The 18,010-nt window shown below is 44.8% G+C and overlaps 1 protein-coding gene across 2 annotated transcripts in view; it reads left to right on the top strand.

Moving 5' to 3' along the window:
* Positions 1-8,125: 8,125 nt before the first annotated feature.
* nova2 (NOVA alternative splicing regulator 2) overlaps positions 8,126-18,010 on the top strand; it is a 72,209-nt gene continuing 62,324 nt past the window's right edge. Inside the window, exons 1-2 of one of the 2 annotated variants that reach the window (XM_079353658.1) lie at positions 8,126-9,299; positions 11,977-12,045. In XM_079353658.1, coding sequence (XP_079209784.1) covers positions 9,143-9,299; positions 11,977-12,045 — 226 coding nt within the window. In that variant the 5' untranslated portion in view covers positions 8,126-9,142. The remainder of the gene's footprint in view (positions 9,300-11,976; positions 12,046-18,010) is intronic. The other variant, XM_079353659.1, reaches the window with a different exon arrangement.

The raw sequence follows: 18,010 nt of genomic DNA, 5'->3' as shown, positions 1-18,010 counted from the left end.
TTCCACTTGCGGAGTACAACGTGCGTCAGTCAAAGCTGGTTTATTGTTGAGAAGAGACTTTTGTTTTTCTCCTTGTGTGAATGTTCATTACTGCAGAGTTAAGCTCCATTTAAAAAGATGTTAAAGAAACGTATTCCTCTTCTGCTTCCTGTATCAGTCAGGTTGTGATGTTTATTGCAGAGTTGTTGATCATGTTAATGTAATAATTAATTGTAGAGGCTAACATTTTATAAAATGTTAGGGTTAGTATAGGCCTGGAGATGTATTTAAAGACCTTTGTATTGTTTATGTAGTTGTAAGAGTCCGTGTGTTTGCATGTCAGACTTACATTTTACAATCCTGAATTTCCCTCGGGATCAATAAAGTATCTATCTATCTATCTTTTGTTGTTATCAAACAGAGAGCACTATAAAAGCCCTCACACTAGCTTTCTTTACTATTTCACAGTTTGCTTTGTTATTTCTGACAGAATTTAGCAGAATAAGTATTTTACATTTGAAGTTAAATAATTGGTTTACACTTGTTCATGTTGAGCTCTGTGTAGTTAGTGGATGGTTGTTTTTTCAGCACAGTGACCTTTCACAGTGGTAACCCATCACCAAGTTGGCTAAATGTCAGTATATCCAAAGCACGCTTATTTTTGTTGACGTGTAAAGTAAACCATCAGAGTTATTTAAGAGCGTATGATTGTATGATGAGTCTTAAGTGTTGTTTGCGTTTCCCTCCCTGTCAGCGGGTCAGACAATAAGCAGTCTCGACCCGGCAGCTCCACTTATCTTGAGTTTACTTAAAAAGTGTCCGACACCCTCGCTAACCCGAGCAGATGTTTCCCGACAGTCTGCTGAGCTGGTGGTCCGTTCCCCGAGTGTGAATCCTGTTCTGATTGGTTGGTCCTGGAGAGGAAATAATAAAATAAGCCCTGAAGCGTAAAGTCAGCCCACTTCCTGTGAACAGATAGTCCCTGTGGTGGTGGCACAGTGAGAGTCCAGCTGTGTCAGCGCAGAGGCTGTGAATTTTGTTCGGGCGAGGCTGGGACAGGAACAAGATCCGAGGACCCAGTCTGAGGTTCAAGGACTTAGAATAGGAGTGGAGACTTAGACCTGTGACACCGAATGATAATGATTAAAAAATAGGCCGAAATAAGCAACAAGGAAACGAGAGACAGCGTTTAGAGAATGGTGCAAGGTTGAAGAATTAGACTCAGCGTTTGGGAATAACTTGTCCTTCCACTTGGGCTCATGGTGCATTCACGTGGTGTCGGACACATTGGAATAATGAGTTTTTGTAAAACGTACATGAACACCTGCTGAACTCTGAAACTCAGAGAAGAATGACGTGCCCGACTTAACGTCAGAAACGTCATCACACACGGGGCAAAATATGTTTTGTTGATGTCAACGTACTTTTTAAATAGTTCACAAATTGCACGTCAACTTATCGCTCAAATATCACTTTTAAAAGTTACATAAATTGAATTTCCTTCGGGATCAATAAAGTATCTATCTATCTATCTCTATCTATCATTCCAACTAAAATAATTGCACGATAACATTTGCAGTGTTTCCGTTCCTTGCTAAATGAAGACAGCGTGCAGGAGTGTGATTGAAATCCATGATGGATTTCTTCCTCTCCTACAAACCGCCAACAGATGCCGCGTTCCACGTCTTGCTAATGGGCACTTCAAGAGGGTTAAAGCTAAAGCTAACTAGCCCTTAAAATCACATTAAAATAGCCTCTGTGAGCTGCACAATGTTGGCTGAGATGTTCCAGATTTAGCTGCTGGCTGCGGGGATCGATGGCTGATGCTGTTAGTTGTGTAATGAAGCCGGGCTGCTCAGCTTCCCATAAATGTTTCTATCGATTTTCCCTCCATGATTGTTGGTGAGAATAGAAGGAACAGCTTTTATGGGATTCCCTAAAATCCTGCTCGAGCTAGCGTAGCATCAAACCTCCTCAGCCCTTTTGTGTTGTTCTTTAATGTCGAACACATCCAGACTGAAGCTTCGACGTCAGTTTATGAGCAGGAATGTCTCCGACTCGAGCGCTGAAATCCAGAGTCAACAGCACGGACTGTGAAAACAAACAGACTGGATAAATCTGATCCAGTCCTGTTTACAAACAAATGGGATCCTCTCCTATCTCTCTTCAGCAGCGCTCCAGCTCTCTGCTGACTTCATCTCATCCCTAAACCAACAACCAGGATTATTTTCAGCAAGTGATGATCTGTTTCAGGCCCTCTTGACATGGAAGTATTTTCTCTTCAGCTACGCTCTAAATATTTGTTTGCTCTTGTTTTCATTCTGGGAAGTTCAGTCCAGCACGTCGTGTCCGTGTTTTACATTTCTTTACTCTGGTGAGATTATTAATAAACCTGGACAAAGACAGATATTCAAAGATGTTCTACTGAGATGAAATGATGAACCCTGGCTGCACATTCATTTAAGACTTTTTAACGTCTATCCTGCACCTTGTATGAAACACGAACACAGATGTCTAGTAGAATGGGAGAATATATAAAAACCCTCAGCCTCGTTAAAATCGTTATTTGGAGGCTGCAGACTCTGGGCTCAGTTTGGAACAATTTGTGTTTTTTAATATTTGCTCCTGTGCTGAACCGATGAGAGGGAACGTTCCCACGGTAACCAGACTGAACGGACGCTGGACAAACAAACGGATGCAGTGAAAGAATATTATCTACGTGACCGTCATGTTTACGCTCTGTGCACAAGATGGCCGACAGGCTGTTCAACGTCCCCGTTACATGTAAGGTCGCTGTAGGAGTCTGAACACAAGAGTACTCTGATTACTTCTGTCAGAGGACGCGTTTGACTGAAGAAGAGAAGAAGAGTCCTCCTGTAGTCACTCTCTCGCCTCCTGTGGCCGAGCAAATCTCACTGAATGAGTGATTTCATCTTCAGCTTTCATCACGTCTCCTTTGATTTTTTATTGTTGTGAAGTTGAAACGTCCGGTGTTGTGATGAGATGGAGTTTGGATTCATGAAGTTTTGAAACTTTGACGACAGCGCCATCTAGTGTGTGCCGAGCACGACCACCGCTTCAGGGTGAACTCAACCGATCAGGCAGTTTGAAGGCACAGACGGAGAGAGTCTGTTCTAACGTTCATGTGAGGACATCATTATTTGTCACACAGCTCGGTTGATGTTTTCACACGTTTGGATGACAGAGTCTGCTTAGATCTACTGATGTTCAACACGTTACAGCAGATCCACGATGACCATTAAAGAAGATGAAGATGCACCTGGGCCTAATGTCTTCCCTCTCTGCCTCTTCAGTTATGACATGCTTCCTTGCTGGTTGCTGCAATAACTGCATGTTTTCTTTGATCGGCCATTAGCTCTCACTTTGTGGTCTTTCTACAAACACAATCATAAAACAGTCATTTCAAACCACCACGTGGTAAAAACAAGAAGAGTCCATTTAAAGGGTGAAACTGGAAACCGAACCATCCGTCCACCAACACACTGCAACAACAGAGAGATGAAAACGCCATGGACGTGAGCTGTATGAGAGTGATTTAAAGACGATGCATCAGTCAGTCAAAGGGAAGTGATGGGTTTCATGATCTAAGTATGAATTATTGACGTCTTCCGTCTGGATCGTTCTTCTGTACTCTCACACGTCACCTCCTCACACCTGCTGTTTGAGCCACGCCCACCTCACCTCACCTCACGTCCAATCTGCTCTGATGATGCAGAGACCAAGGAAGTGTTTCTGCCTCCATCAAGGCAACAACTCGTCTACGGACGCAGGACATGATGAGCTTGTTTTATTGATTCTGAATCTTCCCAGGCAGCTAACTACAGGTTAGTTCAGTGTAAATATAAATAATATAAATAAGGCTACATAACAGTACGCGCAGAAAAAACAGTCAAATTGGACCGAAGTTATTTGAAATGGTCTGACTGTGTGAAAACAATGTCATGTGGGCCAGAAAGAGTGGAGCTGAACATACTGACCGACAACAGGAAACATGATGATCCCACTGAATGTTAATGTCATCAAGCATTGACTTGAAGACTGGCAGGATGAATTCTCGGTCATGTTGGGATGGAGAAAAAGGAGATTTTTTTTTTTTTTTTTTTTTTTTTGTATGTGTGAATTGAAAGCACCACCAGATGAAACACTACGGATGGGTGACAGTGTGTGTAGCGACTCGGTGAAGATGGAGGCTCGAGTGTGGATCTGAGGAACGTCAGGGAATGATTCTGAATGAGTGAAGGCGTGCAGAGACGAACAGACGGCGTGCAGAGAGAGCGCTGTGGATTTACGGGAACGCTCATAAAGCTGCAGCAGTGGTGCTGTGATGGCAGGTTTTCACTGTGCTGCTGACCCCCCACACTTTCATAAATACTTTAACACCAATTTATCTTTCCATGACTTGGTGAAACGTGAATCATCCAGACTCGACGGGACGCATTCAGAAAGACGCGTTGCTCTTCAAATCAAAGAAAACCACTCGGATATTTAGTTATCAAGCAACAACAAGAACAAGTATTCATAAACCTACAAGAGATGAGTGAGTCTTTATTAGATCATCTTTGAATGAAGGCAAACAGACACTTAATGATTTCAGGCCAGGAAGGTTTTCAGCTCTGAATTTGAGTGAGTCTCATTTAGTCATGATCTCTTTCTGAAGGCGACTTCGCCAACAAACAAAGAGTTTAAAACGACACACAAGCAAAAACAGCAACAGATAAAAGAGACCAGTCGAATGACTCCACAGCTCAATAAGAGATTCATCTGACAGCCGTCCTTCTGAATGAAAGTCTGAATAATCACACGCAGTCGTAATCCGGTGTGCAGTCAGCTCGACTTGGCTTCAGTCATAAATCTCAGCGCAGGTTTGTTGGTCAAAGTGACGTCAGCAGCGACCAGATCAAGAAAAAAACCACCGCACACGTCTTCTTCCAATCTCACAGAGTGGTCCTCCAGCCTCGTCTTCTCCATCGATCGATGACACCGAGGGAGAACACAATCATGCAAAGAGGGAGAGAGGGGAGGGGACGCGGCGGAGCGTGGAGGAGAATCCTTCACTTCCTCTTCATGAGGCAGATCGGACCAATGAGCTTTAAAGTTAGCCCTCCTCACCGCAGAGCGACGACGAGTTCCCGAAGCTTCACGAACATCTCAGTTTGAAGTTGGACAGAAAGAAATCCACAGCAGGTCATCGTCACGTGAAGCCTGAAGTCTGTCTTCAAACTATACAGATCTTCAGATACTCATAAGTACAAAGACAGTTTGACTGGCTGCTCTAATCCATACAGTGATCACTTCACATTAATGCAGTCTGAACACATCTGTCCTTTACTTTTGGAGTGATGTAAAATTAAAGGGACACAGAGCACATTGAGTAAGAAGGTCAACGAGCCATCAGAAGTTGAAGCCCGACAGATAAATGTTCATCTCCAGGCCCTGAGAGGTTTCTCTTTATAATTATTCAAATGAATACTGAAAAAATAATTCACATTTTGTTCTGCACAATGAGCTTAACTCGAGGCCTTCAGAACATAATACTGCACTTTAGTGAGTCTTCACTCTGTAAAACCAGCACTCAGTGAAAACATCAAGCATAAGAAAAGTGTCATTTTATCTGACACGGATCTTTAGTAATGGTGACAAAATGTCTGAACACCAAGAGAGAAGTTTTATGGAGTCATTCTTCAGACGTGGATGTGCTGCTCTTCCACCAGCAGGGGGCAGCAGAGTCCCAACATGTGTGCTGGACACATCCTGGATATCCATTTAGCTGCAGTCAGCCTTGACCCAGTGCTGGAGAAACAGCAGCGTACTGTGTGTACTGTACTGCAGCCTGCAGGGAGAACAGGTGTGAGCCGGGCTCACCTGCTGAGGGACGACCTTGTTCACAGAGAGATAATTCATTTCATGAGAGTCGTGTCGTCTGCATGAGAAGGAATGGAGGCTAAAATATTCGACACAAGTGTTTAATGGGTCAGAGCTGACAGTAACCTGTTCAGTTCCCTGACTGTTCTGTTCGTGGTGTGCAGCAGGTCGAGCCTGAGCGGCGTTTTAACATCTCTGAGGTCTGACAGCTGGCTCGTGTCTCGCCTCTTCTTCTTTCCTTTTTTTTTTTTGAGTCTCCACCAAAACATTTTCAGTCACATGATTTTAGAATTCCAGACTTTCCTTCCAAGAAGAAAGTCGCTGGAAAATCGCCCCTTCCTAACCGAATCCATCAGAGTAAAACTTGTGTGGAACTCTGGACAACATTTGCCGTTGGCTGAGCTGCAGCTTTCTGCGCTCCGATTATGACATAGTGGGAAAAAGTGACTTATTACTGTAACGTTGCTTCCTCTCAATTGCACGAGACGCTCAGGATAACTTATGGCCGCTGTGAAATCTGCTTTTAAGTGTTTTTTTTTTTGGGGGGGGGGGGGGGGGGGGGGGGGGGTCAGTGTCCAAAGCAGAAGAAGCGTTTGCAGAAGCAAATCTCTGACAACCATCTCCCAAACATCTGCTCGTATAGCCCAGCCTAATAAAACGTGAAGAATGCTGCTGCTCCGTGCTTTATGGGGCTACTTCACTTTTTCCATATGCAGCTGCAGCAGCCGCGTGGACACTGGCTGTGTGGGACTCATCAACACGTTTTGTCTCTTCTTCACATGTATAAATGTCCCTCTGACAGCGTGCTCCACTCCACGCACTATGCAGAGTCCTTCCTACGTTAGAGCTGGGGTGTGCAGGCCCTTTGTCCCCGTGAGCGCTGCCTGCCTGCCTGCCTGCCTGCCTGCTGTTGGTTGCTGCAGAATCTGTTGCAGACTGCAGCTCACGATGAATCTGCCTCGGATTTGCCACGTACTTCCAGAGCAGTAGCCCGGCTCACCGGTGCGTTTCTCATGGCGATGTGAAATAGTGTGAGATAGCTGCTCTCTGTGCCTGTGTGTGGCTCTGCCTCTGTGCGTGTATGAGTGCATAGGCAGCACAATGTCACCTTGACTACGAGCTACAGGAAGCACTGAGGGCGCACCGCATCTGCACGCCACTGGACACTAGAGGAGCAGAGAGGCAGTAGGTTGTATTTGCGTGTTTCTCAGAGTGTGTGTGAGTATATGCCAAATGGGTGAGTGTGTGTGTATGTGTGTGTGAGAGGGAGAGAGAGGGAAAGACTGAGGTGGGTATAGCTCTCTCAGACAGCTCACAGTGCTGGAGGATCCCTCTTCAGATCCAGGCGGAGCGACGCAGAGATGTCAGCAGCAGCACACACAGGTGGGTCTCACAAACGCACACGCACACACACGCAGCAGAGGACAGGTGAGGCAGGCCGGCTGCTCAGGCTTCACGCTTCTTATGTTTAAGGGCTGCTTTTAGTGTCACAGCTACATGATGCTTGTGCTTTTCTTCAGACACGTTGTTTTTTTTTTTGGTGCAGGTGTGAGCAGGCCTGTCGGCTCACCTGAGGGTCAGCAGGTGGTCGAAACAAAAATCTGTCAGATTTGAGACTATAGATACATTTTATTTAAAACCCTACATTTATGGAAACATGTATTTACTTTTCACAAAGGCGGCTAATTGATGCCAAAACCCCTCCCCTTAAACTCTCCCATCAGTTCAGTTCACTTGTCAAATATTTGATATTTAAATGACAGGCTGACGGAATGGACGAGCTCTCCTCCTGCAGACCTCCAGGTGTGTTCGAGGCTCCCTCGGCCTGCTGATAGACAGCTACAGACCTCCTATAACAGCCGCAGCGGGACCTTCAGGCTTCCCGTTCAGCCATAATTGCATTAACCGCGACTGTAGTGGATGGAAGACCCGCCGCCGCATCTTTTCCTGTCCGTCATGTGACCCAGCCGGGCGAATATATCTGCGTCCTTTTTCGTTTTGCCGGAGAAATGCAGCACCGGCCAATCGCGTCTCGGTGGAGGCGTCTCTCTCCTTCCCATTTTCTCGCTTTCTCTCTCATGATGCCTTCACGTGACGTCGAAAGTAGTGACTGCAATGATTGCGTGCTTAGATTTTATGATACCATTAGTAAAACCTTGCTTTATTATTATTTTTATAGTTCACTTAAAATGCATTTCTCTTTGAACCAAAGCTTGCAGACCTGGGGGGTCGTGAGAAGGTGAACGTCCACTAATAATGTAGGTTAGTTCCAAAAATCACCGGTTTCTGCTGTTTTCGTATTTTCCACAGCAGAGAAGAGATTGGAAAGGAAACCAGAAACAGCACATTTACACGTTTATTTCTTCGAGTGAGTTTTAATTTTATTCATTTCTCAAATGCGTGGAAACAAGCTGCACTTTTACATTTGAAAGTGATAAATCCGAGTTAACGGGGCGCCATTGAATGCATCGCGAGGCCTTGTGACGTCAGCCGCTCCCCTGCGCTCCCTCTAGCAGCCAGTCAGAGAAGGGATGCTCTGAACGCAAGACTGCAGCATCTTCACCGAGAGAGAACGAGCAGGAAAAAAAACGTCTCTTTCTCCTCCAGCTCCGCGTCTCCGGACCCTCCTCACCCTCAGTCACCCCTGGGTGTCTTCACGATCGGAACCAGGACAGAATATCAAGAAAGAATCTAGAATCGACAAATAACGCATCGGATTTTTTTTTTGTATTATTGGTATTATTGTTTCATCGATCTTTTCTGCCTTTCTTCGGTTGACTTCGCCTCTTTTGTCCTTCGGTTGTGTATTTTTGTTTTCTTTAAATTATTGTTCCGTCGTTGGCTGTTGCGGAGGAGCGCCACCATCCTGCACTGCCTGACATGAGAACGCTCTTTTATCCGGTTGCAGCGGAATGACACACATATCCTAGCCCCACATATCTGAAGCTTGATGGAAGATTGACGCTCCATTTGCACTTTTTTAGTAGCCTAGATCATCCTCCATCCGCAGAGGTTTCGGATCGTCCTCCTCTGAGCCGATCGTCCAGCGTCTTGTTCTTTCTCTCCCTGCGCAGCATCTCTGTACGCACAGCGCACCACGGAGACACACGCAGCTAACGCTCTCCGTCCGTAAGAAACAAGCGTATTTTCAGATTCCTAAATCGCTTTCGCTTTCTCCGAAGACTCTGCACGGCTACGCTGCGTAAAAAAAACCACACACACGGGAAAAGGGGGATTTAAACGCAAACGCAGCCCAAGCATCCAAGAGCAAGCTTGAAAAATGATGGCCGGCGGAGCAGTACAGCAAAACGGGATTTTCACAAATCCTCACCATCACAATCAACAACCACACATGGAGTCCGATCCCCCGGACTCGCGTAAAAGACCCCTGGAGACTCCCACGGAGGCCAGCAGCACCAAACGCACAAACACGGGAGGTAAGTGCAGCGATGGGGATGCGGGAGCTGTTCGGGTTTTGGTGAATGTTGTTTCGGCCTGAGGCAGCCAGAGAAAGGAGAGCAGGTTGATCTGATTCTTAGTGTACACAGAGCAATAAGGCAGCCACAGATTCGTAGATTTAAGCACAGAATACGCAAATGTCTCAATTTAGAGGGCATCTTTTATAAACAGCTTTCTAATGAGCGACAGTCATTTTCCATGAACGTTAAAATTACACCGGGCCGTCGCGTCTGATGGAAAGGAAACAATGAGAGGGGCTGAGGGGGGATTTGGAGGGAAGCCGGCGGTTCCTCTCGCGCACATCCTGCCTCCTTTTAGCCTCCTTACATCAGCAGAATCCGTGTTTTTTTATTGCGTCTTAAGATTCACGCGCAGCCTCAGCGGCCATGCTGGAGCCAAAATCAGGATGTAAACAAGTGAAAGCCAGATCTTGCTAGTGCGTGATCACAGGCTCTCATCCCCGTCGACGGATGACCTTGTGATAATCTCACACATCAGCCACCATCGCCGCTTTGTGTACAAGTACACAAGCGGATAAACAAGCGGACTATATGAAGAGCAGGCCCGTCTGTAGCGAGCAGTCAGAAGAGGGGAGCCAGCTCACATTGCGTCTCTGTGTTACTGCAGCATGTCGGTGGCTGAATATTTTTGTCATGCTTTTGCTGTTTTGATTACCTGCAGCTAGCAGGGATACACTTTTATACCTCCAAATTGTCCAATCATGTTTGTTCATTATTCTCTGGTTGGATGAAATATGGATCTGTCACCATGGCAATCACCATATTTGGTTTTTGTTTACATGCTGTCATGCGCCAAGCATTCCCATCTCCCGGCATTACAAACCATCAGCAGCCTCTCCTGGCCATGCACCCCATCATGGACACATGGACACGCACTACACCTTCAAATGATTTATTTACACAGCGAGCTGCAGCGTGCACTCACTGGAGACATGCTCAAGATGGATTTAAATGCACACGTAGAGTTTCAGAGTGGAAGACTGCAGGATTTTGAATTTGAATGTTTCAGGGAATCCAGATTTATTGACAAACTGTTAAATGTGACTGTCGTTGTGAACATGTCATGATTCATTTAAAGCCTGTTTCTAAAGGCTGCGATCAGAGAGGCAACCTAAAGTTCAGTCCAACATAATTTATTAACCACTACATGTAATGTTTAAATTCTTCCAGTATGAGGAGGATTTTTTTAAATGCAGATGTTATGTCACACTGCTGTGATTTAATAAGATTATTATCATCGCTTAATTTTTTATTTTTTTTTAAATCAGTGTTGCCAAAATATTTTCCCTTCTGGGGAGATGAAAACAGTGTTTAGACTCCTCAGGGACGTTACATTCTCCACCGAGACACAGAATAATTATATGTGTTTAATCTGAGTTTACTTTTAAATGCTGTGTATTAAGTCAAATTAGAAATACACAAAAGAAAAATCCATAAAATCTGCAAAGAAAATCTGATGTTGCAGCTGGTTAGGTCAGAGAAGAACGGCGATCTTACTCATTCTGGTGGCCTCTGATATTTAACCCACTAAGATGCAAATATTTACAGCGTCTGTCACTTTATTGGCAACATGATTTCCCTGCAGAAGCTCAGGGTTGATGTATTTTTAACACCTAATCTGGCCTGTCCCTGTGCCTGCACGATGACAGGTGGCACAATTTAAAGACATCGTCCTTAGTTTGACCCGCAGTGACTCCGAAAGTTAAATAAGTTTTTTTTCTTTTCGTGGATTTTTAACTGGAAACAACAGGACAGTCATTTTGAACAGTTTCTCCAGCTCCACATGCACACATGCATGTCTGAGAGAGAGAGAGAGAGAGAGAGAGAGAGAGAGAGGGAGAGATTCAGGGTAGTGAGCGTTGTTTAACTGCAGATCAATGCAGCACTAAAGTCTCCCCCCTCGCCGTATGAAGGGACCCACTGCTCCCCCTCTGGGGACCCTCCCCTGCCTCACAGTTAAGACAGCTCGTCCATTTAGACAAATGAAAAGGTTGAGACGACGACGACGATGATGATGATGATGATGATGGAGAAGAGCACGGCCGAGCAGGTTTTTACTCAGGCAGAGAGGACGGCCTGCTGCAGGTCAACACTCCCTCAGCCGCCAGCTTCAGGCTGCTGATTGGATGACATTTGGTATAAAATAAACATGTGGCGCACACACATGCACACACGATACTATGGCCCCTGAAGATAAGACAAAAATGGAACCAGAGCTTGGTTGAAGGTTTACTTGAGCTCTATTATAAATGGTCTTTTTGTGCCCGTGATATGGTTAATGGTTGGTTATGATCATCTCTATAATGACCTTTACAGCCTGACATAGTTAGAGAACGTAAGTCTCTTTTATCCTTTTAATGAGTTTACTATAAGATGCCCAAACTGTCCGTGTTTCAGGCCTTTCATGCAGAAGAAAACATTCACCTTATAGCAGCTGATTTTACACACACAGCTTTAAAGCTAAGCATATTTATGCCCTATGAATATATCTCTATGTATTTGTATTTTTTAAATGGCCTCAGGCTGCAGATTATAGAAGTCGCAGTTGCTGCTTAGACATCATAACAATGGTTGTTTCTCTGAATGATTAGCTTACACCACACACTCCCCACCCCTGTGCTTCCTCTCTCTGTAGTGGCCTTCCTGCAGCCCATTTTTGAAACTGAAGGCATTGTATTCCCTCACCAAGAAACTGAGACTCATGGTAAGACAGACTTTGATTTTGATCTTCTTCCTGTTTTTTATAATCTTTACTGTCACCTTCTTCAATGCAGGACTGAGTCAGCAGTGCCAAAACACACATGTTCTGTTCTCGAAAATCTGCAGAGTGAAACCAAAATATATTAGCGGGGAGGTCGAACTGCCTGACATTTAAATAGGACAGAAAGAACATGTGACACCCTCATGTTTACTCACAATCCAGGATAATGCATGCTGATATTTGATATTGTATGTTTTCAGTTCCATGACATCCATTTTCATGCTTTTTTATACAAATTCTTCTTTTGTCATGATATCAAACATTACTGCACACAAGTCCTGCTGACTTTGACCTCATGCTAGCCATGTCATCAGCGCATTACAGAGTGATTTATGACTGCTGATATATTGTGGTAATGTTCCTGCTGTGATTGTGCTCTGATCATGATGTGTGATGGATTTATACAGCGTGCAGCTGCAGGAGTTTTTTAACTGGGTTTTTTTCCCCCCTTTTTCTCACAGGTAGAATTATCTGAAAATGACTTTGTTTGAGTTTTGAATGAAATATTCAGATGGAGAAATTTCTTCGTTTAAGTTGAAAAGTGCACAAATCAGTCATGCTCCTTTTCTCCTGTCACACCCGTTTAGAAATAAGAAACGAAATTCAAGGTGCGGTACAATTCCTGGGCGACGTGTGTTAATTTTTAATCTGAGATTCCTCTGAGGTTTTTTTTTGCTCAGGATCTTTTAAGTGTGTGTGTGTGTGTGTGTGTGTGTGTGTGTGTGTGTGTGTGTGTGTTTTCTGGGTGTGCATGTGTGTTTGTGTTTGTGAGGAACATCGAGCTGTCGGTCAGTGTGCACGATGTGACATGGGACCGCTGTAACTCGGGGCTCATAAATCACAGCTCCATGAGGGTCTTACAGAAGGAGAGATCAATGAGGAGCTGCTGTTCACAGTCCCCCCCCCCCCCCTCCAGGAGCCCTCTAATCCCCTCCCTCCCCAAACCCCTTTCTTATCGCTGCCCCTCTCTCTGACCCAGCAGGGTTCTGTCCTCTCATTAAAGGAGTTCTGATTTCTCTTTAATCATGTACATATAAGATCAGAGACGTTAAATGAGGTCATGTTAATATTTGATTCAGTATCAGAGGTTTAAACTTAGATCCTGTTCAAAGTCTGACTTCATTGTGTTTGGACAAATGACCAAAACTCTTCAAGTACATTTAGAATTCAAGCATTTCCTGCCGTCCTTAAATCAGCATTCAGCATTTGTACTGAGTGGATTTTTTATTTTTTATTTTTTCTTTAGCCGCGTTTATTTGGAGGAAAAAAAAACAAAAACATGCAGAGTCTCCTCATAACTTTTATTCATGATGTGGAAGGAGCCTGAATTATCATCCCAAATGTTGTCTCCTCTCAGTGTAAAACCAACATCGTTCACAAACGTTGTGATGTGTTGAAGTGTCTGCGTCGAGTCTCACAGCTCCTCTCAGCCGGATCGCACACACTCCGACTCAGTCCCATCCAAAAGAAATGCTGCTTTCAGGGGGGAAAAAAAAAACCTGCTTGTATAAGCTATTAAGAAGCCTTATGTAAGCGCAAACAAAATAAATTGGTTGCTTTTTTTTTTTTTCTTCTCTCGATTTCAATGTAGATGGTCAGAAAATGAACATGCGAGTGAGCAGTCAGGGAGAAGTCTGCTGACCTGGATACCTCTCAGTCCTTTCAGTAGCTTTTGTTTTAGGGCTTTTCTTCCTGTTTTCCTCCTCTTCTCTTCTTGCCTCTCTTGTTAATAAGATGTAAAACATTCATTTAGTAAATGGATGGACTGGCAGCCAGTGTTGTTGGGGGGGGAGGGGGGGGGGGTAAAATGCCCTTGCTAAGTGACATCAGAGGACTTGAAGAAGGATGGAGGATTTTAGTGTTTTTATGTCTTGTCTGACTTTAGTGGAAAACTCAGATGAAGTTTAATGAGAAACAAAGAGGAGCGTGGTAATGATGATGTGTGCTGCAGATAGATAAGCATGCACACACGCACACACACACGCACACACACACACACACACACTGGTGTGCATGCTGTGTATTGAGCGTGGCCTGTTTGATGCCATTGATCACAGTGTTTTCTGTTGCTCCTGGAGCTGAGCAGTGCGGCTTTTTTTGGGTCGTCCACACAAAGGGGAGCCGTCTTCGTCACATCGATCGACTGTCCACGTCGAGGAAGAAGAAGCCCTAAATTTTAGGCTTTGAACACACAAAAATGTCGTCACAGCGCCGGCGGTCCTAAACGCCACAATTTGAACCGAAGTGCGTAGAAATAATTGTACTTTTTAAGGGAATATTACTGACTCGTACATATTTAGTTTTTCCTTATTACGTTGAGTATTGGAATTTCAAGCAGTGTTTGTGCTCTACATCTCCCTCTTGGCCTCCATGCTCCGTGTCTGACTGTACACAGCGTTCTCCTCTGCGGCACGCCTCTCTGGTTTGACGGCGAGCTCAACCGTTCTTCGTCTGCTCCCTCCTCATTCCCTCTGTCTTCCTCTTCTCCTCATCCATACTAATCATGCTCTACTTCAGACCATCACGACTGCGCCCTCCTCCTCCTGTCCTCCTTCACCCTCGTCCTCCCATCATTTCGTCCTCCACCCGCCCCGCCCCCCCCCCCCCCCCCCCCCCCCCCCCCCCCCCTTCATCAATCCCAGGCTGCCATTGACGACGCTCGCTCTGCAACTGTTTCCGAGGCTGTCGATCGATTCGCAGCCGTCGTTGGCAGGACTCCGCCAGCCAGAGCTGCGACTCTACTCCTCCTCCTCCTCCTCCACCCTCTCCTATACCTCCTTTTTTTTTTTTTTTTTTTTTTTTTGAGCCACTGCGTCAAAGTAAAAAAAAAAAAAAAAAAAAAGCAGCCATTGTACAGGGTGGGGTGAAGGGGATGAGAGGTGGGAATATTCCCACAAAGGGCGGCGTTTGATTGGTGGAGCGAGACGCCGCTTACAGCTAGCTGGTCTCTGATAGGTGAGGGGAGCGGGGGGGGGGGCATGAATATGGATAAGGGAGCGATGAAAGGGCCGATGCAGCGAGGACGACGGGAAGGCCCCCGCCTCTGAAATAGCCTTGGTCTACGAACAATACACACCGGTTTTCTCTCACACTCACAAACACACACACACACACACACTCTGAGGGGAGAGAAGGGAGGCGGCTGCTTCAGTTATCTTTGTTAGCCTAGCCTCCGTGTCTGCTTCGAGTCCTTCGCAGACGCCCTGATGAAGAGGAGCGTTTCAGTACGAAGGCTTCTGATTGGTTCTTTTCAAAGTGTAGCAGGATGTCGACCTTCTATCAGGCAGCTCTGACAGGTTTCCACTTAAAACAAACAAGTGAAGCGACTTCTAAGACCTCACATCTGTCACCTCTTTTCTCCAGTTAGCTTAGCGGAGCCCGTTTCTGATTGTTTACTGTTAATGAATAGTTTAAAAGAAAAAAAAAACAAGGTCGGAGTGGAGCATCGTATTTGAGTCGAAATGTCCTCCAATTTAAAAACAGCATCTCTTATAAAAAAAACCCATGGCTGGCACAAAACAACAAGAACGCAGTAAAAGAGGCTGCTGCTGTTCTGAGTCAACGTGCTACCTTTCACACAAGAAGAGCGGCAGTGATTTTCTAAGACCGACTCAAAAATTCAGGAAATGTAAATATCTCGGGAAAAAAAAAGATCCCAATAGCTTATTAATGAGCGTGTGTGTTTATGAATGCAGCAGGTGCTGCTTTTGTTGTTCGAAAGGATCAGTACAGGATTTACAACCATCGTCGTCAGGTTTTTAATGTAGACATTTACACAGTAAAGTCTGAAACTAAATCGTCACCTCGAAATGGATTCAATCATTTTAAAAACAGTTTAAAGAAAGGGACAGAAAAACAGTGAGAGAGGGATTTCCTCCTGGCCGTCCTCCTCTCGGAGCTTTTCTGTTTATGTCTGAGGACGGCCATCTTTCAGACCGAAGACAGCTGGTCAGAGCCTCACTGCTGGAGAGCAGAACGTGTGTGTGTGCGTGTGTGTGTGTGTGTGTGTGTGTGTGTGTGTGAATGCTACCTCCCAACAAAAGAACAGAGAACTGGAGGGGGTGTGTTAGACAAAGCCTGCCCCCCTTCACTCTCCCTGCTTAGATGAGATGAATATTTTCCCCAGAGGTCAGACCCCCCAACACACACACACACACACACACACACAAACACACACACACACACTCGGCTCTGTTCACACTGCTAATCTTCAGGTTTTCCTCCTTCAGTCTCACCTGATGTTCGGAGCACATCAGGACTATAGTTCAGATTGTGATAATGAAATAAAGGATCTTTAATGCTGACATGAAACAAATAAAACAAAAACAGGCCAATTTAATGTCATTTATTTGATTTAAAAAGTGCGAAGAATGAAATTTGTAAGATTGCAGCATGAATGATGCTTCTTAAGAGGCCTCTCCTTTGTTTCCTTTTTTTTTTTTTTTTTTTCTGGCCTTGTCGTATTTTTCTTAATACCGTCCTAACAGTCCTCCATCTGTTGCACAGAAAGCCTTTTGAGAGATACAGCAGCAGAATCACTCCTGCGTAAAACATCGAGTGGACGTAACAGACGTAAAGGTTGGAAAAAGGACGATGAAATAACGAGTTTAAAACAAAATAAAATAACCCAAACTGGATGATGAGGTGAATCAGAGACTGAATTTAATTTCTGTAGAAAAATAAAATTGCACAGACTTCAACTTAAAACGAGTTATTTAAGTAGCTATGGGTGACTGAGTGTGTGTGTGTGTTTTTAGGTTGTGAAAATGCTCCGTACTTTCACACTTATCTGATCACCACGGGTAAACACGTCATGTTAATGATCCATAGTACCTGAACGCACTCAGACAAGTCGATAAATAAAACCAGCAATGACTCAATATGGTGTGTTTAGGATTCGAGTTTTGTCACCATGTATAATTAAAGACCGAGTGTTTTATATCAGCACCAGGGAGGTGTGTTTGTCAGAGCGAAGCATGTGAGGAAAAGTATCAGAACACCAGATAGGATTTGTGATCTTCAGCCCCCCCCCCCGCCCGCCCCACCCTGCACCGTGCAGGCCTGTGGACACCAGATCCCGGGATTTGAGCCTCCAATCCCCCAGCATCGGGAGCCTATTCTGGGCTTGGCGGGTCCGCGGGGGCCTTAGCAACAGATTGGACTGTTTACTCATCCAGTTATGTTGTGCTGGAGGACAATCTATAATTTATTGTGAACGACCTCGACATGCGCAACCCCCCTGATAGTGAATCCCCCTTTATTGACCCTGCAGAGCCTTAAAGATGAACACACACACACACACACACACACACACACACACACACACACACACACACACACACACTCTCACAGTCTCGCAGCGTTTCTCTTATCATGACGCTGGTTGAGGTTAGCGTTGTTCCCGACCTGAAATGTAACTCTGTCTGCGTCTCAGTGTGTGTGTGTGTGTGTGTGTGTGTGTGTGTGTGTGTGTGTGGTTTGAGTTCTCGGAGTTTAGCGCTGTAATAAAATGGGTGTACTTTCCTCTTTTTAACCTGATCTTTAAAAAAAAAAGAATTTAAGAACTTAATGTACAAGACAATACAGTGAAGCAGTTTAAGCTAGCTTTGAGTCAGACTATGAACTTCTCCTTTAGCTGTGATAGACATGTCTGTGTGCTTCAGAGAGCAGCTGCTGTTCATTCACTGTCATGCCTACAGGAAGTAAATAACTATGATCCCTATACTGTATGTTCACCTGCACTAACTTAAAGGTCTGTGGAGGCATCACACGTCTACATGAGGCCCTCTGGGCTTTAAACCAACCTCGATGTGAACACATCCGCTGAAGCTTAATCCAACAGTTTAAACCATGTACCACGGTGGAAGTCAGAGAACTGCAGGTTTTTTCACTTTTAAGGGAAATAAAT

The sequence above is a fragment of the Symphodus melops genome (assembly GCF_947650265.1).
Source record: "Symphodus melops genome assembly, chromosome: 10".
Lineage (NCBI taxonomy): Eukaryota > Metazoa > Chordata > Actinopteri > Labriformes > Labridae > Symphodus > Symphodus melops.
Note: the sequence above shows the minus strand (reverse complement) of the source record. Positions and strands in the feature narration are given on the sequence as shown.